The sequence below is a fragment of the Phocoena phocoena genome, chromosome 9, assembly GCF_963924675.1.
Source record: "Phocoena phocoena chromosome 9, mPhoPho1.1, whole genome shotgun sequence".
Taxonomy (NCBI): domain Eukaryota; kingdom Metazoa; phylum Chordata; class Mammalia; order Artiodactyla; family Phocoenidae; genus Phocoena; species Phocoena phocoena.
This window is the reverse complement of record NC_089227.1, coordinates 14926775-14952711: the sequence shown is the minus strand read 5'-3', so window position 1 is coordinate 14952711 and position 25937 is coordinate 14926775. Positions and strand designations below refer to the sequence as shown.

Below are 25937 nucleotides of genomic sequence, written 5' to 3'. Positions count from 1 at the left end.
GTTTTATGCGCTTGCCATTTGTGCCTTTTATTCCTCTGAAGATGCAGAAACTCCAGTGCTCACCCCATGAATTAACAGAGCCATGTCTGAAAGAAAGGGGGGTGAGCAGGACCAAGTTCAGAGTAGCTGAGTCCTGAGGCTTCGTGATGTGTGTCTCCCCCTTCTGGGTAGCCCACCTCCATTGCATGTTTAGGCTGAGCATCTCTGGAACTTTCCTTGCTGTCTTATTAATAAGTTATAGTGGCTTTTCTTGAGTAGGTCCATCTGCTGGTCCCTAGCGATGTCATAATTTTTAGGTAGCAGGGAGACCCTAATATCATTAATTTCCAGTTTGAAGTGGGATAGAACAACTCATAGGGTAAATCAACTGCTGACAAAGGGCTTTGTAAACAGTAGTAGTTACTCTGTGAGTTTTAAGGGAAAATGATACTTAGTGGTTAGAGAGCAGGTTTGGGTGGGAAGTGTTGGGCTCAAAAAGATACCAGATTTCATACCAGAATTTTTGAGCCGTTTTTTAACAAAATTATTCTGTGAAACACTATTAACACAGCTGGCATAAGAGGAGTCAGTGTTCCATTGGTGCTGTTATTCAGGTAGGTGTCTACTGCATCCAACTTTTGGAAGCAGTTGTCTCCAGTTTTTCAATATGCACATAATAAGATGAACAATTTAAGCACTTGGCGGGATTGGGGTGGAATGAGATGTGTTGATGTTATTTTGCAAAGTCTGCAGTATTTTCCTTTTAATGGACATCCTCTTTTCCTTTGGCCTGTGTTTATCCTGAGCATCGACCCAAGCAGGCCGCACGAAGTGGGAGGGAGCATGTTTTCCTGGGAATCAGTTTTCACAGCTCTTTTTCTGCAGACATGGCCTAACAGGTGCTGTAAACTTCCACCTGCCATTTTTTAAAGCAGATCCAGAACCTAAAGGATCAAGGACATAAACTCTCATGTAGAATAAAGAGTAGATATAAAGTAAGATGGAAGGAATATAGTCAGGTATATGGCTGTTATACTAAATACGAGAAGGTTAACTATCCTGTCAAATGTAGAGATTACCAGATTAAGGTCAAAAACAAACTAAATTAAAAACCATATAATAATAATTGATGCAGACAAAAATCATCAGTGGGTGCTAAATCCACTGTATGAATAATATATGCATTTTCAAATAGTGTCCTTTCAGATTTCTTATTATTTACAAAGTGGAAATTGTAGCTTTTCAATGGAGAAAACTGGGGGATACCACTCTGACCATGTTAATATCACCAATAATGGGAAAAACTGACAGTCTGTACCTCCTATTGTGATGTATACTGGTGTGGTATTCCCAAAGTATCATACTCAGAATGTAATAGGAAACTATGGGGCCATTCCATAGTTTGAAACCATCCAAAATGAGAAGCCTATTGTACAAAGCAACTGGCCTGGAGTCTTCAAAATATCAGTATCATAAAAGACAAGACGCAAGAGGGAGGAGATATGGGGATGTATGTATATCTATAGCTGATTCACTTTGTTATGAAGCAGAAACTAACACACCATTGTAAAGCAATTATACTCCAATAAAGATGTTAAAAAAAAAAAAGAAATTAAAAAGAAAAGACAAGGAAGACTGAGCCATTGTTAGAGGTTGAAGAAGCCTAGGCACTTCAGGCAACTGCATGCAATGTATGATCCAGGATTAGGAAAAATTACTATCGATAGGAGAGTATTATAAAATTGCTGAAATTTGAATATGGACTGTTCATGAGATAATAGTCTTATATCAGTGTAAGCTTTCCTGAGGTATTTAGGAGGGTGAACGGTGAAAATATCTGCAGTCTTTTCTTAAATGGTTAAGCCAAAACACACACACAGACACACACACTCTCATTGGGGGATGAGAGAGAAAGAGAAAGAACAAATGTGACAAAATGCTGACAGCTGTTGAATCTAAAGTTCATTATCCTGATCTTGCAATTTTTCTGTCAATTTATATTTTTTCAAAATAAAAAGTTTTAAAAACTGTACTCATCTACATTCTACTTAGAAGAGACAAAGAAAAATTTAAAAAAATAAAAGAATGGTAAAAAAATTAGCCAGGAAAAATAAAGTATTAGAATTGAACATTAAAAGTGGTAAACTTGATAAAGAAGGACATGATGTATAAGAAAACATTTATGAAGAAGATAGAGTAGTCAAAAAATGTATGTCCCAAACAACATAGATTACATAAAGATACAAGTACCAGAAAAACAAGGAGAACTGGATAAAAATAACTTTATGGTCAGAGATCTCAATACACAGCAGACAAAAAAGCAAGGGTATATAGGGATGGCAAATACATATTCCATAATTGTGTATAATAAATGATCTATAATATATGAAATATGAATATATAACCTCAAATCCCACAAATAAATTTGCTTTGTTTACAAAGAAAACCTTAACAAATTTTTAAAAATTAAGATCTCACCGCATGCATTTGCTGATTATAATCCAATAAAGTTGGAAATAAATAATAAAATGATCCAAATGTCTTATCTATTTGAAAACATGAAATGTATTCCTAAATTAGCCTTGATTCACAGACAAAATTAAAAGGAAAAATAGAAACTATCTGGAAAGCTTTACATAGAGGAAAGAAAAAAATTTTTTAACATATTTTATTTTGGTCTCCTTAAAATCCTCTCATGAAATCAAACATACATGATTTCATGTAACTGATTTTTGGATTGGTTCAATAATGGTGGAACTAAATACATATTCTTTGATGTGATAGAGAGATATAACTTACCTTTATGTGAAATTCAATTTTTATTTGTTTTACTAAACTCTAATTTATTTGTGAACATATTATCAATTTTAATTTTCTGGCATGATTATTAAACTTCAGTTTATAATTACATTTTGGATTTCAACAGTTTCCAAGAATACCTAGAAAGACAACAAATATCTCAGTTTTGTGATGTTGAAGAGAATATAAGTAATACTAAGTTTATTGATGTCTTCATCCCTGATTTTAAAAAAATTAAAGGCATAAAATTAGAAAAGATACTGGCATTACTTCGACCAGCCCTCTTTAACGAAAGGAAAGGTAAGGAATAAAGTATAAATTGTTTAACTACTTTGTACATGGGATTTGAATAAGCTCTAGTATAATTATATTAAAAGATACGAGGGCTTCCCTGGTGGCGCGGTGGTTGAGAGTCCACCTGCCGATGCAGGGGACACGGGTTCATGCCCCGGTCCGGGAAGATCCCACATGCCGCGGAGCGGCTGGGCCCGTGAGCCATGGCCGCTGAGCCTGCGCGTCCGGAGCCTGTGCTCCGCAACGGGAGAGGCCACAACAGTGAGAGGCCCGCGTACCGCAAAAAAAAAAAAAAAAAAAAAAAAAAAAGATACGAGTTTGAAATTTAAAATTTAAGAAAAAGCACTTGAAGTAAGAAATTTAGTTAACACTAATTGACTAATTTCTCAATAAAAAGAATAAAACATTTTTGTAATTAAAGTATTCAGAAAGTGTTTTCTAACCTAGGAATTTGTCAGGGTAGATTTTAACAGGGCAAGAATTATTACATAATAAAGATTAGAAGCATTCATGTGTGAAATGCCTTAGTTCAAAGCTTGGGTAAAGCCCTCATTAATAGTGTGATTTGAAAAAGGATACTTTACCAAGTCTATTTCTTCATGCTTAAATTCAGAAGATTAAAGTGAGAAAACATAAATAAAGTGCCTGGCACTTAAAAAGTGCTAGTTATTTTTAACTTCATCCCATATTCACAGAGTAGAGCAAGAACACAAACCATAAATGCACACTATTAATTCTTTTTTATATCTAGTGTATGGAAATACAATTGATATTTGTATGTTGACCTGGTATTCTCTGACTCACTAAACTACTTAGTTCTAGGAGCTTTGACATAGTTTCCTTGGGAATTCCTATGTAGACCACGGTTTCTGAACTTCAGACCTACTTACACTTTGGGCTAGGTAATGCTTTGTTGAGGGGCTGTGTCATGTGCACTGGAAGATGTTCAGCAACATCCCTGGCCTCTACTCACTACATGTCAGTAGCATCTGCTCACCTCCTAGTTGTGAAAACCAAAAAACATCTCCAGACGTTGTTAAATGCACCCTTGAAGGATTGAGAACCATCGATGTAGACAATAGTATCATCTACAAACTGAGACAGTTTTACCTCTTCCTTTCCAATATGGACACCTTTTATTTCTTTTGTTTGCCTCATTGGACTGGCTGGAACTTCCTGTATGATGTTGAATAAGAGAGATGAGATTATACAAGTTACCTTGCTCCTGATCTTACAGTAAAAGCGTTCAGTCTTTTACCATTAAGTACAATGTTAGCTGTATATGCCCTTTATTCCTAGTTTTGGGAGAGTGTTGGGTTTTATTTTTTTAATATCATGAATGGATGTTGTATTTTCTCAAATTTTTTTCTTGAGTTTAATAATATGACAATTACTTTGATTTTGGAATACTGAACCAGCCTTGCGTTCTCCAGATAAATCACACTTGGTGGTTGTATATTGTCCTTTTTTACATACTGCTGGATTTGAATTTTCAATATTTTGTTGAGGACTTTTCTTGTCTTTATCTGGTTTTGGTGTTAGGGTAATGGGTAATGCAGGCCTCCCTCATCAAATGAGATGAAAAGCAGTCACTCCTGTTTTCTAGAAGAGATGGTGTAGAATTGATGTTACATCTTTCTTAAATATTTACTGGAATTTACCAGTGAAGCTATCTGGGCCTAGAGTTCTCTTCTTTGGATATTTCTATGTACATATGTACATATTTCTTTGAACGAATAGACTTTATATATTTTAGAGTAGCTGTTGATTTACAGAAAAATTAAGAAAGATAGTACATATTTTTCGAACGAATAGACTTTATATATTTTAGAGTAGCTGTTGATTTACAGAAAAATTAAGAAAGATAGTACAGTGTTCCCATATGCCTGCCCCTGCAACAGTTTCTTCTACTAGTATCTCATTATGATACATTTTTATAACTAATGAACCAATAACAATACATTGTTATTAACTAAAGTTCATAGTTGACATTAAGGTTTGCTCTTTGTTTTGTACATTCTATGGGTTTTGACAAAATCATGTCATGTATCCCTTTTACAGTATCATACATGGTAGAATCACTGCCTAAAAGTCCCTCGTGCTTCTCCTGTTCATCCTTCCATTCCTCCCTCCCAACCCCCGGTACTCTCTGATCTTTCTTCTGTTTCTAGAATTTTGCATGTTCCTGAATGTCACACACTTGGAATCACACAGTGATGAATTTCCTTCACTTAACAATATACACTTAAGTTCCTTTGTGGCTCATTTCTTTTTATAGCTGAATAACATTACATTGTATGAATATAACAAAGTTTGTCTAGTTACCTATTAGAGGACATCTTAGTTACTTCCAGTTTTTGGCTATTATAAATAAAGCTGCTATAGGCAGCTTTATAATGAACATGTAACATTGGTGATATCTCTGATGTATTGGGCCACTAGGGTTTTAGGTTTAATTTTCTACACAGCATAATCTTTATCCCAACTAGTACAATGATCTGCTGCAAAATACATCTAAGTAATTGGCAATAACAGCTGAGTATGGAAAGTGCTATAATAAGAGATGCCTCACTGGGTATCAAATAGGTGGGACACACAGCCCGTATCTGAGTGGAAGGATAAGTATGGCTTAGCCAAGCAGAGACGGTTACATGAAACTTCTTGGAGTAAGCATTGTTTACACAGAGACTAAAGAAGTCAAGTTTGAATTAGCCAGGAAAAGGGGAACCTTGAGTAGTTTCAGTGGAGTGCTTGCAGCAAAAGTCAGTCTCAAAATTGGGGTGGGAGATTATACACAATGAAACCAGAACAAGCCAGAATTAAAGAAGTAATATTTGGGGCTTCCCTGGTGGCGCAGTGGTTGAGAGTCTGCCTGCCAATGCAGGGGACACAGGTTCGAGCCCTGGTCTGGGAAGATCCCACATGCCACGGAGCAACAAAGCCCATGAGCCACAGCTACTGAGCCTGCGTGTCTGGAGCCCGTGAGCCACAACTACTGAGCCCACGTGCCACAACTACTGAAGCCCGCACGCCTAGAGCCTGTGCTCCGCAACAAGAGAGGCCGCGACAGTGAGAGGCCCACGCACCGCGATGAAGAGTGGCCCCCACTCGCTGCAACTAGAGAAAACCCGCTCACAGAAACAAAGACCCAACACAGCCAAAAGTAAATAAATAAATTAATTAATTTTAAAAAAAAGAATCAGATTTATATTTTTTAAAAAAGAAGTAATATTTGACAGATTTTTAACTGTCATTCTATTTTGAGGTTGGAAAACTCTGATCATAGATAAAGCCTCACGGGAAGGAACCAACCAGCAGAGAAGGAACAGCTGAAGATACAAGAAAAAGAGAGAAGATTAGGACAGGCCAAGGTCACTGAGAGTTGGGAGGAAAAAATTTCTGTAGCAGATGCATAGGACTGGGCTTAGAAGAGATTTCTCTGCTATATAGCAAGAGGGAAAGAGGGCTGGACAGACACAGATCCAGTTGATGCGCTGGTGGCAGGAAGTTGAGGGGTGTGTCTTCTGCTACCTGGTTCCTCTGTAAATAAGAAGCAGTGTCGTTGGCAGAGAGGAGGGGAGGCAACCCTGTTGTGTACACGATCCATCAAAGGCCAGCCCTTGGGACTTCCCTGGTGGTCCAGTGGTTAGAACTCTGCGCTTCCACTGCAGGGGGCTGGGGTTTGATCCCTGGTCAGGGAACTAAGATCCCGCAAGCCGTGCAGCGTGGCCAAAAAAAAAACAAAAACAAAAAAACGCCAGCCCTTTTCTTGGTCCAGGTGTGCCATTTCTACCCATCTGCCCCTTCTTTTCTTGCAACATCACTTCCTCCCTTGCTACTGAGCTTTCCCTATTAGCACAGAAACATGCTCCAACATGATAATAAACATCATAGTGAAATAAAAACAAAACCAGAAAAACTTCATTGGATCCCACACCCCCTCAGCTGATACCCCGTCTCTCTGCTCCTCGGCAATGGGCAACTTCTCAGGGAGTTGTCTGGCTCAGCGAATCGTCTTCTGGACCCTCACCCACTCCTGACCCCCCTCCAACTGAGCTTCTGGCCAGAACTATCCTAGTCAAGTTCACCAACGACTTCCAAACTGCCAAATCCAACTTTCAAATGGCCTGTCCTCTGTTCAACAGCTCTTGGTAGTATTTAGCAGTTTCTGCTTTCATACTGGTCACCTTTCATATTGGTTTGGATTGCCACCGAAATCCTGACTCCTGTTCCTGCGAAGTGAATATAATTTTTTTTCAATTTTTCTAAGCAAAGCAAATCCACCTTCAACCAAGTTGCAAAGATCTCACCTTCTACTCTTAATAATTTGTTGAAATAATTTTTCCCAACCAAATACAATTTTCTCCTATGAAGAATTTTGGTGGTAGCTGTTAGTATAATAACATATTACTACTGTGATGTGCAAACCGTACTGATACTTGAGGATGGCATAAAGGTGTTATTTAAAAAGGGGGAAAACAAAATTTGAAGTTGGTTATTTTATATCACTCTCCCACTGGCCCACTGCTTGACTTTAACCTCAGTTTCTGATCATTTCAGGTTGCTATGTTTGCCATTTGGTAGTTACGTGGTAACTCATCACTCTTCTTTTTCAGTAAATGTTGACGATTACTGACATTTAATTATTCTGGGTCACTTCAAGAAATTCTAAAACAAAGTCTATGTGGATTATTTAACTTGAAGAAAACTGACATCACCATATTCTCATTTATTTTCAAGAAATATAGTGTACCTCTATTCCTCTATTACATCTTTTATTCAAATATAAGTTTTCTTTATTATAGCCCTTGTTATCTTATTTTTCTGTTAAATATGGTAATATATGTAATGTTCTTTGCTCCAAAGTATTCACTCAATAAAAGGTCAGCTGTTCATAGCTGTTGTTGCTGTTTTAGTGCTATTTCTTTTCAGGATTATTCCTAGTTTTTTTCCCCATAGTGAATGACATCTTTTTCCCCCTAAATTTATTTTCTGTTTAAGAAATACAGTGGCTTCTGTATATTTTTACTTACTGAATTATGTTTTTAAATACTATGTACCTTTTAAAAATAGACTCTTGAATTTTCCAAACAGCTTATATGCAAACGTAATGTTACCCATTTCATTCAATTTTGTTATCCTACTTAATCTGCTTGTAGGATTATTATAAAGATCAAGTTGGCTAATATGTAAAATCATTTAAAAACCTTTATTAGAGTCTACCAAAATAATTATTTTATGATAAAATATCAATGTATTTGAATACCTGCATAATTATCTGTCAAGTAATTATTATGTAGGACAATGACCATATGACACTTTGAATAAAGTAGCGTATTACAGCATTAAAAATAAAAGTCTACAAATAACAACGCTGGAGAGGGTGTGGAGAAAAGGGAACCCTCCTACACTGTTGGTGGGAATATAAGTTGGTGCAGCCACTGTGGAAAACAGTATGGAGGTTCCTCAGAAAACTAAAAATAGAACTACCATATGATCCAGCAATCCCATTCCTGGGCATATATCCAGACAAAACTATAATTCAAAAAGACACATGCACCCCAATGTTCATTGCAGCACTGTTTACAATAGCCAAGACATGAAAACAACCTAAATGTCCATCGACAGATGAATGGATAAAGAAGATGGGGTACATATATAAAATGGGATACTACTCAGCCATAAAAAGAACGAAAGAATGCCATTTGCAAGCAACATGGATGCACCTAGAGATTCTCATACTAAGTAAGTCAGAAAGAGAAAGACAAATAGCATATGATATCACTTATATGTGGAATCTAAAATATGACACAAATGAACCTATCTATGAAACAGAAACAGTATCATGGACATTGAGAACAGACTGGTGGTTGCCAAGGGGGAGGGAAGGATAGGGAGGTTGGGATTAGCAGATGCAAACTATTATATATAGAATGGATAAACAACAAGGCCCTACTGTATAGCACAGGGAACTATATTCATTACCCTATTATAATCCATAATAGAAAACAATATTAAAAATGAATGTATATGTGTATAACTGAATCACTTTGCTGTACAGCAGAAATTAACACGACAGTTTAAATCAACTATACTGCAATAAAAAATATTGATAAAAAAGAAAAATACATTTTTTGTTATCTTTATGGATTGCTTAGTACTTCCAGAAAAATGTTAAATAATTAAAGGCCATTAGGGTAACATCTTGCCTTTGTTTTACCCTGACTGATATTAATGCCTCCAGTGTTTTCAATTATGATGTTGGCTTTAGAGTTTAGGCAAAAATCTCTATATTCCAAAATCTTTCTATCTGCCACATGATACAAAACGATTCTGAATGTAATCCAATGCTTTTTCGTTATTTACTGAGATGAACATGAAATATTTTTTCTCCTTTGACCTGCTGACCTATTGATATGATTATAACAGATTTTCAAATGTTCATCCTCCCCTGGGTTCTGTGAATAAACTTTCATAGCTCATGTGTATACCATGCTATTGGAGTTGGTCTGATAATATTTATTTCAGTTAAAATATTGTTCTTTAATCGTTCCCAGGTATTGTGTCAGGATTATTCTAGCTTTTCTTGATGTTAAGTACACTGGGAGAGTTTTAAGTGTCAGATGAACTGTACATAACTTAAAATTTATTAATTAAGCTACCTAAGCTGATCCGTCATTTGGGGGGACAAGTAGGCTTTTAGACAAGTTTTAAAATTTCTTCCATTGTTACCTATCTTCCAGTTTTTAAAACTTCTTGGATCATTGAATGGCAATTTATACTTCTTTTGAAATTCATTTCTTTACCTTCAAATGTACTAGCCTAGGACACCCACCAAAAACTGTTTTAATACCATGGTGGGTAATTGTACCTATTTCCCATTCATAATGTGCTCTATTTGTCTGTTCTTAGTTTTTGCTGGATTTATTAGAAGCTCACTTTCTTAAAAAAAAAAAGAAAAGCATTACAATTTTTTTCAAAAGACAATGCAAAAGGATTTCTTTCATAATTTCTTTTGTTTTTATCTATAATAATTCATTTGCATTCATTCTGATGCCTTGGGTGTCTATTCTTGTTCCCTTTTTAACTTCTGGATTTGAATTTCCCTCCATTTATTATAATTCCTTATTGCTCAGTAATTAAGACTTTGCTGCTTTTAGCTTGGACTCATAATTTTTAGTATTCAGTGTTCGGAATTTGGAAATGGGTTGGCCTTAATCTGAGATTCTTTCTATTAGGAGAGGACCTTAATTCATACAGTTTTATAATTACAACTGTGTTTATTTCTGTTTTCTATGCTTCCTTGCTGTAATCTTTGGTTTATGTATTTTGCTATAAGGACTAAGCATCTCTTGCAATTACTTTTTCCAGTATTTTGGGAGATGACTATCTTTTTAATCAGTTATACTTACGTTGTTTTTACACGTTTGAAGTATGTTTAAACTCATATTTGATTATCCTGTAAAATCAAGAGTAAATCTGTTTCAAGTTTAGCAGAGTTTTATTCCTCTCCCCATTCTCAGCCCCACCCCACTTCCAATTTCTTCCATTATCTTAGCTTTTGTTAATGTTCTTTGAAGTTTTAGTACACAGATGGTGGATGTTAAGTTACTTTTACATGACGTCTTTTGATGGTATTTTGCAATTTATATTTTGTTTATAATCAGGTAGGTATACAGCAGACGTACATAGAATTTTTCTTATATAAATGAGTTTTCATGCTTCCCACAGTCCTTAGGTCCATTAATTTCACACTTTTTAATCACTTAATTATATTTCATCTCTCAGTTATCTAGAGCTTATATTTAAGCACATTAAAAAAAAATATGGGGCTTCCCTGGTGGTGCAGTGGGTGAGAGTCTGCCTGCTGATGCACGGCACGCGGGTTCGTGCCCCGGTCCGGGAAGATCCCACATGCCGCGGAGCGGCTAGGCCCGTGAGCCATGGCCGCTGAGCCTGCGCGTCCGGAGCCTGTGCTCCACAACGGGAGAGGCCACAACAGTGAGAGGCCCGCGAACCGCAAAAAAAAAAAAAAAAAAAGATATGTACTTAATTATTTTGTTTTCTGAGCCCTAGCACATCCGAGAACGTCATTAATATTAACTTTATGTGTGAAATAAAACTTATCTGACTATACAATTTTTTTTTATATAAATCCCCCATCCCCAAACCTATAGATTTTGGTCCACTGAAAAATTGGAAATGGCATCATAAATTTGATATGTTAAGAATATTATTCACCTTAAATTAAAATCTAATAAGCTATTTTTATAAACTTAAATTTCACATGAGAATGAAATGCATTCTATGTCCTCATGATAATACAGTCTGTATTGTGTGTATAACCAATAATCTAGCACTTTAAAGCTTATTATGACTTTTTATTTAGAGGATGTTTTGAATATTATTCAAGATGAAGGCTTTAAAATACTGATGCAGAGACAAATAGTGTTATCAGAAGAAGAAGCAAAAACACTGTGCATGGAATATGAAAATAAAGATTATTTTGGAAATCTTATAGAAAATATGACCAGGTAAAACAGATTGCAGGTTGAGAAAGCACAGTCTGATTTATGTTTGAATCATTTAAGCCTCTTAACCCTGCTTTCTGTACAAGCTGCCAAATCTCTCAATTCTGTAAAGATGTGCTGAGTCTACTTCTTTGCCAATCTCCCTCCCATTTTGATTCCCTGCTCAACTGTGTGTCTTCTCTGGTCCTCCTGGGATGTTATTAGAGTGACGCAAGGTTCTGGGTGAAGCCCGTGGAGTCCAGTTGAGTTGAATGCCGGAAGCCAGTGTGCAGCATCATGAGGTCCAAGTAAGAGAGCTGTGACTGACTCTCAAGGACTTTGGTAATCCTAAAGATCACTAGTCCTAGGAGACGAATGGGATGCTAGAAATCTGTCAGGTTTCTAGAAGAGTAAAGGAAACAGCAGCTGGGGCAGAAAGCCAGCGAGGGTATATAAGTCAGCAGGAGCATGGGGACGATATAGGGACCACCCTATCAGAACCAAGCCCCTTCTCTTCCCTTCCTTTCTCCGCTTCCATTCTTTTATGAATATGCCCTCGAGAGCTCACCAACAGAAATTAATTTCATACTCTTGATAAAAAGGGTTATTTTACTTTTTTCGTCTAACAAACACACTTGTGTTATCTACCTATAATTAGCTACAAGCTATCCTTTCATTAACTTTGTTTCTTCTTTTCTAACAGCAGGCCATCTCTAGTCCTTGTTTTAGTAAGAGAAAATGGCTTAGCACACTGGAAACAGTTAATTGGACCAAGTACTGTGGAAGAAGCCAAAGAATACCTTCCAGACAGGTATGATTCGCGTCATGGGTCTCAAACTTTTTTCATGGGAGCCATGGTGATTTTTGGGGGGATATGGGGGTATAGGAACCAGAGCTCTAGTCCAAGGTTCTCTTCTGAGGCTTTGCAAGAGAAGGTTGTGGGCTGCTCGGTTTGAGACTGGTAGGTGGTAGCTATCCAGCCAAAAAGGCCATATCTTGGCAGAAATATCTGCCCCATGCACTATTCAGGAGAAGTTCTTTTGAGAAGCGTGTGATAGTTGCTTCAGATTCTTTAATTGATCATAACCGTTTCAAGACAAAAAGGGAACCTTCTTGCACTGTTGGTGGGAATGTAAATTGACACAACCACTATGGAGAGCAGTACGGACGTTCCTTAAAAAACTAAAAATAGAACTACCATATGACCCAGCAATCCCACTACTGGGCATATACCCAGAGAAAACCATAATTCAAAAAGACACATGCACCCCAATGTTCATTGCAGCACTATTTACAATAGCCAGGACATGGAAGCAACCTAAGTGTCCATCGACAGATGAAGGGATAAAAAAAGAAGATGTGGCACGTACATACAATGGAATATTACTCAGCCATAAAAAGAAACGAAATTGAGTTATCTGTAGTGAGGTGGATGGACCTAGAGTCTGTCATACAGAGTGAAGTAAGTCAGAAAGAGAAAAACAAATACCGTATGCTAACACATATATATGGAATCTAAGGGGAAAAAATGGTTCTGAAGAACCTAGGGGCAAGACAGGAATAAAGACGCAGACGTAGAGAATGGACTTGAGGACACGGGGTGGGGGAAGGGTAAGCTGGGATGAAGTGAGAGAGTGGCATGGACATATACACTACTGAATGTAAAATAGCTAGCTAGTGGGAAGCAGCCGCATAGCACAGGGAGATCAGCTCAGAGCTTTGTGACCACCTAGAGGGGTGGGATAGGGAGGGTGGGAGGGAGGGGATATGGGGATATATGTATACATATAGCTGATTCACTTTGTTATACAGCAGAAACTAACCCAACAATGTAAAGCAATTATACTCCAATAAAGATGTTAAAAAAAAGAAGAGTTTCAAGACGACGATTAACAATATGTAGCCTACAATTTGGTAGGAACATTTACTAAGTTAATGTACTGATGAATCTTAGAACTTTGTAATCAGTTCAACCCTGGCATGTTAGCTGTTACCTAGGCAGCATTTTAAAAATATTTTTTGATCTTAGCTGTTGGGCTTGGTCTCAGCTAGAGGAGGGAGACAGTATCTCATGCATTTCCATTCTTGGCATGTAGCTGATGGAAACAAACTGAATTGTAATTCGCTTGAATTCTTTGTGCTGATTTCAGAGTAGGACTGAAGTCAGGGGAAGAAGAGCCCTCCTTTAAGTGAGCAGGAGTAAAGATGCTTTATCAGCAAACTTGCATACTCACTGCCACAATAAATAACGGGACTAATGAGACATCACGTATATAAAAGTTGCAATGTTTTCTTCTGGGTAGGAGATCACGAATTGGACTTGGCCTGAATGGATATATTTCACCCCTCCTTTTAGCCCTACTCACTTACGTCTTTGCTCCTGTGCCAGACGATTACTGTAAAGGATAATATGTGTTGGACACTCTTTATGTGGAATGAGCAGGGTGCCACAGAACCTCTTAAATGAAATGTAGCAGAGAATGCGATACATGGCATCAGAGAGAGGAATTCCTATCAATACCTGGCCTATGCATGTAGGCACACTCTTCTAGAAATTGTGGTTCCAAGTGTGGAGGCTACGTACCAGCATAGAGACATTTTCTCCAGGTGAAGGAACTCAGTAATTGCCCCTCTCCTCCCCACTATTATAGTGAGAGCTCCCATCCTAAGCCCTTACGATCCCTAATGTTGCCACAAGTTCACAATTACTCTTAACCATTATTTTTGATCGGTCCCCCTTTTCCAGGTTGCTTTAGAAATAACTCCTTCAGCAGAGCTCTGCCCTTTCCTGCCCTTGGGCGTCATAATCTACACTCCCCATTGCTTAATCTGAAATACAGTCACTTGCATGCAAGAGAAACAAAGCAACCCTTCTCTCCCATCCTTATACACACACACACACACACACACACACACACACACGCACACTTACTTTTTCCAATAATCACGTCTAACAGCCTAACAGAGGGGCTGCTTGTAGTTCTCTGCATTGAATGGAGTCAGTGCTGATGATGGGTTAGGCTGTTTTTATCATTCATTGTGCAAATCCCCCATCCCTGGCAATCACAGGCTCCAAGCGTCTTAGTCTGCTAATATCTTCAAACCAGAGGTGTGAGAACAGCCAAGGGCTGAGTGGGAGGGTCAAGTTGGATAACGAAAAAAGGAAATCTGAAATGGTCACTGAAACCAGAGAGGCAAGAAGAGGGTCTTTAAGTTGAGGACAGAAAGCCAAGTTTCCAGTGACGTCAGCCTATTAACAAGAATGGAGGTTATTCACTGTGGCTGGATTTTGTGGGTCGCCTGCTTAGGACTGTGTGTAAAGGGCAGAAAATGTAATGAGCGATAAGTATCTCCTCTACTGAAATATAAATAGATGGAGAGACAGAAAGAAAAAGGAGCAACTGAAAAACACTGAGGAACGATAACTGATTTTAGAGGTATGTATTCATCTACCATACAGAAACGGAACCAATAAACTGTCTACCCCAACATGGATTGCCCATTACCATCAATGTCACTCCTGCCTCTCTCCACAAAGCCATCCTGTACTCTCCTCTTTTATTGCTTTTGCTCACCTGGAGGGTTCCACTGCAGTGTCTCCTGGATTCAATATTTATAATTTGGTATCTTTGGTATAGGGTCAAATGCCATCTCTAGTGCTTGATATTATTTAGTGATGAAAGAAGGGGAAGGAATATTTATTGACAGCTTAATAGGTACCATATATTTCAAATACATCATCTGATTACATCCTCAAGGCCTCCTTCCAAAACAGGGTTTATTATCATATTTATGTTTGAGACAACTGAAGCACAGAGAAGGGAACTAATTGCCGAGTATCACACAGCTGACAAGTGATGCCACCAGGGTTCTATAGTCTGTGCCTTTTCACTGCACCAGGGCGTTCATTCCATCTTTCACAGCTGTCAGTCTCCATTATGATGATTACTGAAATGTTCATGTCCTTTCTTCCTAACGACTGTTCCTCCCTGGAAGGAAGTAGCATGCCCCAAGCCACTCTGCAGTTACTTCCGCTTGCACAATGCAAATATGAATAGTTTTACATTGTGTTATGTTGTGTTATATTATATGTCCTAAGTTTTTGACTTGACTTCTTTTTCAAAGTTTATGCGCACAATTTGCAGTGGAGAGTTTGCCTGTCAACCAGTTGTATGGAAGTGATTCATTAGCAGCTGCCGAAAGGGACATACAATATTTCTTTCCTCCCGAACACACTGCAGCACTGATTAAACCTCATGTAACTCAACAGCAAAGAGGTAAATATATAAAAATAGAGCCGATGTATACATTTTTCTTCAAATTTTGTGAAATTTTGCAAACTACAGTAAAGTTGAAAGAATAAAGCAATGAGCACCTTCATTGTCACGAGGTAGCGCTCCAAGTTTAGGCTGTTGGGGGAATTTTGCCCAGACTGACTTCATTTAATTCCCGTAGTGGTGCCCTGCCGGTTCAGGGAGAAGAGTTCAGAGAGGCTGGCCCTTTCAATCCACATGCAGCAGGAAGTTCCTTGGCATTTGCAGCACAGGGATGAAAACACGTGTTCACTTTTAGCCCAGGAGCAGATTGCCTCCCAGATGGATTCTGGAAAGATGGACCTGAGACTGAACATCCGCGTTAACATACTGAAGTTCTTCCGAACGTCCAACTGGTGCTTTTTCAGTTTAGTTTAGCATAGTTTTGGTTTTTTAAAACCACTGGATTCAAGTAACAGTGTGACCTTCCTTAGTTATTTCAATCCACTTGAATACGGAGCAAAAATAGAGGCAGTCTGCCAAGACTACCAAATATCTGTTTTCCCTAGAGGATATCCTGACGCTTATCAAAGAGGCTGGATTTGATATAACACAGATGAAGGAGAGCCTCCTAACTGAAGAGGAAGCGGACAAAGTTTATTTTAAAATAAAAGGAAAAGACTTCTATAAAGATGTATTGGAAGTTTTATCGGAGTAAGTTTCTGATATATAGGTCTTTACATTATAAAAGTGGTAACTGTTCATTGTAGAAACTTTGAAAAATACAAAAATTCATTAAAATATTGCATTTTTAATACAATTCATGAAAAGACACCCTGGTAGTATTTGGAGTTTTTTTTTTTTTTTTTTTGTCTAATTCCTTCTTTCCTTCTCTGTTTTCCTCTCTCTCCTTCCTTCCTTTCTCTGTTTTTTTAGGTTTTCACATTAGATATAGAGGCTATCTGATTTGAAACCCCTGCTTTGGCAACATATTTAATCTTTGCCTTAGTTTCCTTATCCATAAAATGGGGATGATAATAGTACCTACCTCACAGGTACGAATGTGAGGGCTAAGTACTTCATATACTGAAAGTAATTTACATTGAAAGTAATTGGAATAGTGCCTGGCATGTATCCCTACAATTAAACTACAACACTCTTCTAGCACAAAACGCTGTTGCAAGGGAATTCTCAGGCGGTCCAGTGGTTAGGACTCCCAGCTTCCAGTGCAGGGGGCACAGGTTCGATCCCTGGTTGGGGAACTAAGATCCTGTAAAATGCACGGTGCGGCCAAAAAAAAAAATTAATAAAAAAACAAAGAAGAAAAAGAAAGCACAAAATCACACTGACAAGGACAAAGAATAAAGATGAGCTCTCTGGATGAAGCTGTGGCATTCTGTCTTTAGCTGTGTATGCAGTCTCTACAGTTGTCAATAGCCCAAGTCTTCTGAAAGCATTGTTGTTTGCAGGGGTCCATCTTTGCTCATGATCCTGACCAAGTGGAACGCTATTTTAGACTGGAGACGATTGATGGGTCCCACAGACCCAGAGGAAGCAAGACTTCTGTCCCCAGACTCTATCCGGGCCCAGTTTGGAAGAAGCATTTTGAAAAATGCTGTCCATGGAGCTTCTGATATGCAGGAGGCAGTGGAGGCTATTAATAGAGTGTTTGAGGACTTTGTTGCTGAGAACCCTGAGAAAAACTAAAGTACAGTACCTCTTTAACTATTACTCTATCCTCTTTTCTTGTTACAGTGGCTGGGCCTAAGACAAGGCTGTCGTGGAAAGACCAGACCTTTTCCCATGTCCCTGTATTAAACCTCACCTGTCAGACACACTCTGCGGTTCCATAGCAGCCTGGGAGCCTCAAAGCCAAGCCTTGTAGATGCCAGGGGCCTGGGGGACAGTGGGGCAAGAGAGACACCCGTGGGTTTGCAAGGCTTCGTCTTGAGCTGTCCGTGCCATCTGCCGTGACTCAGGCTCACCAGTGTCTCTCCTTGATCTCCCTCCACTCCTTCACTCTGAACAGCCAAAGTCTCATTCAGCAGCCTCAACTCTACTCTCTAAGTATCTGGAAAGTTGGAGCCTATTAACCACCGCTGGGTGCTACATGATAAGGGAATAGAATATAATATTAGAAAGTGTAGAGTAAAAGGCAATCGTTCCTATTCCTTGACAAAGAGGTGCTTACTGGGGAGAGGTAGTAACATAATATGTATGTGGATTGAGTCTGCTCAGTTGTTGATGGAAAACTTAAAAACTTTTCTATCCTGGGCAATGTGGGAGACAGAGTGTAAGACAGATGATTTTCCCCATCAAACCCGCTTTCCTTCTTTATTTTCGAAGAGCAGGCTCACGACTGTGCACCTGTATGGCGCCGGCTGCTGACATGAACATGAGTCGACAGCTTCTTCACGTGTGGAGTGGAGTGCCCACCTGGAGGAGTCAAACGGAGACTCAGCCTCCAGAGCATAAGAGGGAAGCAAAGTGAAGGGGAGCGAGCCCTCCACACCCAGCAGGCTCCTCAGGGACAGACGAGCAAGCACACCGTTTCCTGATACTACCATTTAGGCTACGATTTCTCCAGGTATAAGAAGACTGCATCAAAATATCAGATGCGTAAAATAAATTCATAGTGTAGCTCATTCCGGTAGTCTGACTCAATGATAAACCAAAGCATGACGGCACCACCCTTGAACATTTATGTTGGGAAAATATGTATTGTATGTCTGCTTGAACTGTGGGTTCTTGGTTAATACAAAACTATGGGTTCTTGGTTAATACACCATCGTGAAGGCTGTTACCTTCAGGGAAATGCAAATATAATGGGGAGACAAAACTCACAGAAACAATACCTAATTATAACTACCATCAGACAGTACATTATTAAGCGTGTCAGTGATGAATGACTGGGGGGTGGTGGTGAGTAGAACTACATTCTGTTTATAGCATCTGTTAGAAATATGGTGTAGATCTAACGTCGACATATCCCTCCCTTTTGTGATGAGGGGAACATTATGAATAATACAGGGGATTTGGAATTAGTGTATATTTCAGGGCTGAATTGATGGGTGTATGTCTGATGGGTAGGAGCTGGAGAAGGTAAGGGATGAAACAGATCTTGAAAAATGGGTAGGATTTTCAAAATCAGACACAGACGTAGAGAACAAATGTATGGATACCAAGGGGGAAGGTGGGGGCAGGAATTGGGAGATTGGGATTGACACATATACACTATTGATACTATATATAAAACTAATGACAACATGCTGTATAGCACGGGGAACTCTACTTAATGCACTGTGGTGACCTAAATGGGAAGGAAATCCAAAAAAAGAGGGGATCTATGTATACGTATAGCTGATTCACTTTGCTGTACAGCAGAAACTAACATAACATTGTAAAGCGACTGTACTCCAATAAAAATTAATTAAAAAAACAATTCAATTTACTACAGCATCAAAAGAGTCAAATACTTAGGAGTAAACTTAATCCACGTACGAGTGCAAGACTTTTACACTGAAACTTATAAAACAATGATGAAACTAAAGAAGACACAAGTAAGTAGAAAGACATCCTGTGTTCACGGACTGGAAAACTTAATACAGTTAAGATGGCAATGCTACCCAAATTAATATAAAGATTCAATGCAATCTCCATAAAAATCCCAACAGTATTTTTTGCAGAAATGGAAAAACCCATATAAAATTCATTATCAAATTTCAAGGGGCTCAGAATAGCTAAGAAAATCTTGAAAAAGAACAAAGTTGGAGTACTCTCACTTCTTGATTTCAAAACGTATTACAAAGTGACACTGGTCAAAACAGTGTGGTAGTGGCATAAGGAAAGACACATAAACAAATGGAATAGAACTGAGAACCTATAAATAAACTTTTACATCCATGGTCAGTTGGTGTTTGACAAAGGTGCCAAGGTCATTCAGTGAAAAGAGAACAGTCTCTTCAGTAAATAGTACTGGGAAAACTAGCTATCCTTTAAAATAATGAACTTGGACCACTGACCTTACACTATATACAAAAAAATAATTCAGAATGGATTAAAGACCTACATTTAAGAGCTAAAACTCTTAGAAGAAAAAAACAGGGGAAAATCTGCAAGACCTTGGATTAGGCAATAGTTTCTTAAATATGACCCCAAAAGCACAGGCAACAAAGGAAAAAGATAAACTGGTCTTCATAAGAATTAAAACCTTCAGGGAAACAGGTTCCTTTCTTTTGGAGTGAGCTGACCTTGGCAGGGCAGTATGGCCCCTAGGTACCCATGCCCGTGACCCTGCCTCTGCCTACACAGTCCAGACACAGGGGTGGGGATCTGGGCTCCTTGGGTGCTGAGAGTTGCATGGTGGGGGCAGTGCAGTTTGCAACCCGGTACCTGGCCGCACGCATCCATGCCCTCTAGGCCTGTGTGGCCAGGTCCTACCCCTCCCCACCAAGGCAACTGCCTGGACAAGCAGGTCCTCACACTGTGCCTCTGATGGGGAGGCTGCAGAGGTCGTTCGAGCCAGACCCCATATGGCCCTCCTGCCCATGTGGGACGCGGGGCCTCTCTCCAGACCTCTGCTTTTTCATCTGCTCTCTCTGCACTGGGCGCAAGAGGGACCTCTGATGTGTGACATCCTAAGCTGCCATCTCTGCTCTCCCCAGGTTGTTAGGCTGCAGTGGGTCCAGCCAACTCCAAGGCTGACGAGACAGAAGTTAATCCTCTGGGATCCCTCTCAGGAAAGCTGGAGCACCAGACACGTGAACGAACTCCTTCCCTCCCCTGGAGTTAGGGGGTCTCTTTCTGGTTGTGTGGCACTCCTAAGGGTGCCTTAAGCCTGAGGTGGGAGGGTCTGCTTTCATGGTCACCTACAGTGCAGGGGCTTTTCACTTCGTTTCTGGATTTCTCACAAGGGAATCTGTCCATGAATATTTGCTGACCTGGTGAGTTTGGGGGGAAGGATGGTCTAGGGCTTCCTACTCTGCCATCTTGCTGACATCACCTCTTGATCATTTGGTATTTATAATATATTACTCACTCCCAAACTCTAGTATTCCAGCATAGTTTGAAAAGCACACCTGTGAATACCCATCTGTATTGGTAACTTACACAAAATCTAATTGCATGTGAATTATCCATAAGTATATTTCTCATTTTTTCCCTTTAGAATACATTTTTTCTCAAACTAGGGTAAATTAATTATTGGGTTTCTTTGGATTATGCAGAGAAATAAAGAGAGTAAAAACCTTCACCTTCCTCACCCCTTCAAATTGAATACCCTTATCTGATGCTTGACACGTAGTATCGGGGCATTCGTAATATGACTGTGTTAAGTGACACACTGCCATTGCCTCGGGAGTGGTCCAGGACTTCAAAAGCATGAAAGCCAAAAACTCTTAATAACCAGCAGATGGCATGAGTCACTCAGTTGTCTATGTGTACGTGGCTGTACGAAGATTTTAAAAGCAAGACGTAGGGAAAAGCTATTTCTTTCAGATTGCAGAATTAGCTTTCAGTAGTCAGAAAACTAACAATCAATGTCCAAAGAGATACTCAATTAAACTTTAGTTTGTGTCAGTGCTGGTCTTGAGGGGATTAAATTTGGTGAGTGGGATGCAGCAGCATGGGGCAGGCATTTGGGGGAGCCGGGGTTGGTGGTGTCTGGGAATATCTTCTTGCCCCAGAGGAAGAAAGGTTAGAAAAGACTAGAAAGGTATCAGGGCTCCAGCTCAGTGATGTGATCTTGAATCTTAGCTGGACTTTAGGTAGAACACACATATCCTTGGCCACTGTGGCTGAGGCAGTTGAGGACTGCAAAATTGGTGGGCGTGCCTTGAAGCACTGGGCTGAGATTTGTAACCATGATGAGAAGCACATGATGGTGGGGATATGGGTCCAAATACACGGACTGGCTCAGAAGGTAGGCAATGGTGTGCCTGTGAGGGAAGGAAGCACCACTATCCCAACAGCCAGAAAGAGCTGGGGATGAGTCTGCTCTTCATGAACTCCACCATACACAACAGTCTCCATCCTTCAGCACTGGCTCAGTCATGCACCTTGACCCTGAAGCCAGAGCTTCTCTGATTGCCCTACTTGGCCCCTCTAGCCCCCTTCCAAGACAGGAGACCTGAAGCATTCTGGATTAGAGCCTAATACTTTCCAGGATCCCCTCCCTGGATCCTGTTCCCTGTAAGCAGATGCTCTGCAGAAAATGGACAGATTTCCTAAAATATGCTATGCTCTATTTTATGGCCCTCTTCCTGGAGTCTCTTGGCGCCCTTTCTTTTCACTGGAGTTAATCTGCTGCTACTGGGGACTTCCCTGGTGGTGCAGTGGTTAAGAATCTGCCTGCCAATGCAGGGGACACGGGTTCGATCCCTGGTCCAGGGATATCCCACATGCCACGGAGCAACTAAGCCCGTGCGCCACAACTACTGAGCCCGCAAGCTTCAACTACTGAAGCCTGCGCACTCTAGGGCCTGTGCTCCGCAACGAGAAGCCAGTGCGATGCAACGAAGAGTAGCCTCCGCTCGCTGCAACTAGAGAAAGCCCGCGCGCAGCAACGAAGACCCAAGGCAGCCAAAAAAAAAAAAAAATCTGCTGCTACTGATGCTTGCCTGTATTGTCCGAACTTGCTCACCCCTTGGAAGCTACTTTGGATGACCTCCAAAGCCAGTTTTTTTAAATGCTTTTCAGAAAGGAAGAAAGTTTACTAAGCAATGGTTCACGTGATTTTCAGCTGCTGAAATATTTCAATGACAATAAATATCTGAAGCCATTAGATGACTAAAAATGTTAACAAATTTTAAACACTCATCTGTTTGATTCAACAACAGCATCTTAGATATCCCTTGATACCATGATGGAACTTTATTCATAATACCATCTTTTGCTTTTGCTTTTAGACCTCATCCTATTATTCATGTTATTACAACTTTTTGAGATTTGGGATCAGCACTCTTGGTTCTGAGTCTTCCCTCTCATCTATATTTAATTGCTAATCAAGTATGTTCTTTTTCCCTCTAAAATATATCACTAATGTGATCCAAACTTGCCATTACAAAGTGGTTCTCATCTAGATATTACAGCTACAGGTTTTAGAATTATCTAGTTATAAAACTACTCTCATATAAATATTGCTACTAGATATATTAGACTTATGCATATACTGCCTGAAATTGTAAAGGCAAAATTACACGCCACAGAGTTTCTTTCAAAACTTTCCTTTCAAAAAAAGGTTTCCTTACATTCTAGTAGAAAGAGACCTCTCTTAGGTAGAACAGTAAATATTGTTAAGATCTGTAGGATAGGAAGGTAGAGCTGTCGCTGGAGACTAGGGACTCCCTGATGGCTGGCTTGGGTCCAAGTTCCCCAGTAGCCTTGCCAAACCTTCCTTAGACATTGAGGCAGTCTGGAGGGCTTCCTCGCCAGCTTTCCGTCCCGCTTCCCCCTCTGTCATGGTTCTCCCAGCCCTGTTCACCTCCTGCCGCTCTCTCTCACTAACACACATGCAAGCAATAAAACAGTTTTCATGTCTGCGCGTCTACCTGGCTTAAATCCATACTATTGATACATTCAATCTCTCTCTCTCTCTCTTTCATAATATGTTTGTAGTATCTTCTAATTATAAAAGCAACACATGTTCATTAGACAAAATACAAGAAAGCATTTATGGATTGTATTCTTTTGCGCCTCATTTTTTTTCCTGATCCTGAGAACTCAATAACAGTGGAAAATTATTTGGGTCACAAAAATCTGTCCTCCCCTGGCATGCCTTGGGAGCCACATTCGAAAGTCCATCCTCACAAGTTATTGACAAAATAAACTAGTCATTCATTCCCCAGCTGCCTGGAGTGTGGAGAATGTTGCCAGCAGAGGGCTCATAGATGAAGAGAGACATCTAGTTCCCAGCTAAAATTTATAAAAGTTACGAGAAGGAGAAGATCATTTTAGTAAGGAGCTGGAAAATCAGCACTTTGATACACCTATGGGCCAAGCATTCTGGAGGGTTACTGACAATAGGATCAAGAACTTGCCTTGCTGGGCATACTCCTTGGCCCAGCAATGCCACTTAAACGAACATATCCCCCAGAACTAATTAAGGATGTGCATAGATATTAGCTACCAAGCTGTTTATTCAGTTATTCAGTATATTCAGTTAAGAAACAACCTAAATGCCTAATTACATGAGGGTCTGTTGAGTAATGCTCACCACGGAATACCTCGTGGCCATTATAATAAATAAGCTGGCCTGGGCTTGATTGACATGAGAGCTACTTCATATAAAGGGCCGACTGACGGTTATGAAACAGTATGTATAATAGGCTCCTAATTTTTTTTTTTTATCATTATATAAAGGCATAGAGGGAGATGGTGGACCGCGAGAGGAGTGACCGTCAGGAAGAGGGGAATTTGGACACAGACACCCGGACAAGCGCCATGTGACCGCTGAGGCACAGATGGGAGTTACCCTGCCTGAAGCCGAGGAATGCCCGGCATTGCTAGCAACCAGCAGAAGCCAGGGGGAAAGTATTTGGTAACCAAACTGATGGAATTTGAAAGAACTGGGAGTTTTCTGAAGAAAGTGGCTTCATCAAGAAAACAGGGTGGTGGAATCGAAATACCGTGGGCTCGCCCCCTCTCACGAGCCACCCGAATCGCAACTAACTGCCGAACAATCATTGATAGCAAAGACTGGAACCTACCAAAAATGATATTCTACATCCAAAGACACAAAGAAGAAACCCAACGAGATGGCAGGAGGGGCGAACTCGCGATATAATCAAATCCCATACCCCCAGGTGGGCGACCCACAAACTGGAGAACAATTATATCGCAGAAGCTCTCCCACAGGAGTGAGAGCTCTGAGCCCCATGCCAGGCTCCCCAGCCTGGGGGTCTGGCCTCGGGAGGAGGCGCCCCCAGAGCACTTGGCCTTGAAGGCCAGCGGGGCTTGAGTGCAGGAGCCACGCAGGGCTGGGGGGACAGAGACTCCTCCACTCGCGGAGGGCGCACGCAAGGTTTCACGTGCACCGGGACCCAGGGCAAAGCAAAGCCTGGGCCAGACCTACCTGGGGGTCCTGGAGGGTCTCCGGGGGAGGCGGGGGTCGGCTGTGGCTCACTGTGGGAGCGAGGGCACTGGAGGCGCAGGTCCTGGGGGAATAGTCCTCCGCGCGAGCGCTCCTGGAGGCGGCCATTTTGGTTTGGGTTTTTTTTTGTTGTTTTTTTTTTTTTTGGCCCTGCCGTGCTGCATGTGGGATCTTAGTTCCCTGACCAGGACCCGCACCCCCTGCGTTGGAAGAGCAGAGTCTGAATCACTGGACCACCAGGGAAGTCCCTGGAGGATGCCATGGGGGCACCAAGAGCCGGCCCTGCCCAAAGGCCTACAGGTTCCAGGGCTGGGGCGCCTCAGGTCAAACAAGCAACAGGGCGGGGACGCAGCCCCACCCATCCGCGGACAGGCTGAGCCCACACCCACCTCTAGGCATGGCCCTGCCCACCAGAGGGCCAAGACCCGCCAGTGGGCAGGCACCGCCCCACCCACCAGGAAGTCTGCGCGAGCCACTTAGACTAGCGGGCGGCAGACACCAGAAGCGAAGAAGCCACGATCCAGCAGCCTGCGGAATCGAGTCTGAGAACGCAGATCGGAACCTACCCTGGGACCAGCTGGTCCGTGAACCTTGGGCGACAAGAAGGGAGTGTACTTGCTGGGACACATAGGACGTCCCCGACAGAGGGCCACTTCTTCAAGGTCAAGAAACGTAACTAACCTTCCACATATATAAAAATATAAATAGAAATTTAGACAAAATGAGAGGAATATGTTCCAAAGGAACAAGATAAAACCCCAGAAGAACAACTAAGTGACGTGGAGATAGGCAATCTACCCGAGAAAGAGTTCAGAGTAACAATCGTAAAGATGATACAAGAGGGAAGAGATATGGGAACATATGTATATATATAACTGATTCATTTTGTTGTAAAGCAGAAACTAACACACCATTGTAAAGCAATTATACTCCAATAAAGATGTTAAAAAAAAAAAGATACAAGAACTCGGGAGAAGAATGGACGTACAGAGCGAGTATTTATATAAATGCAGA

At 40.5% G+C, this 25937-nt stretch overlaps 1 protein-coding gene across 1 annotated transcript in view; it reads left to right on the top strand.

Annotated features, from left to right (window-relative positions):
• The window catches only part of NME8 (NME/NM23 family member 8), a 32725-nt gene extending 18878 nt beyond the window's left edge, over positions 1-13847 (top strand). The window contains exons 11-14 of the mRNA XM_065883893.1: positions 2906-3078; positions 11462-11606; positions 12286-12393; positions 13733-13847. Of these exons, the coding sequence (XP_065739965.1) occupies positions 2906-3078; positions 11462-11606; positions 12286-12393; positions 13733-13775 (469 nt within the window). The 3' untranslated portion in view covers positions 13776-13847. The remainder of the gene's footprint in view (positions 1-2905; positions 3079-11461; positions 11607-12285; positions 12394-13732) is intronic.
• The last annotated feature ends 12090 nt before the right edge of the window (positions 13848-25937 follow it).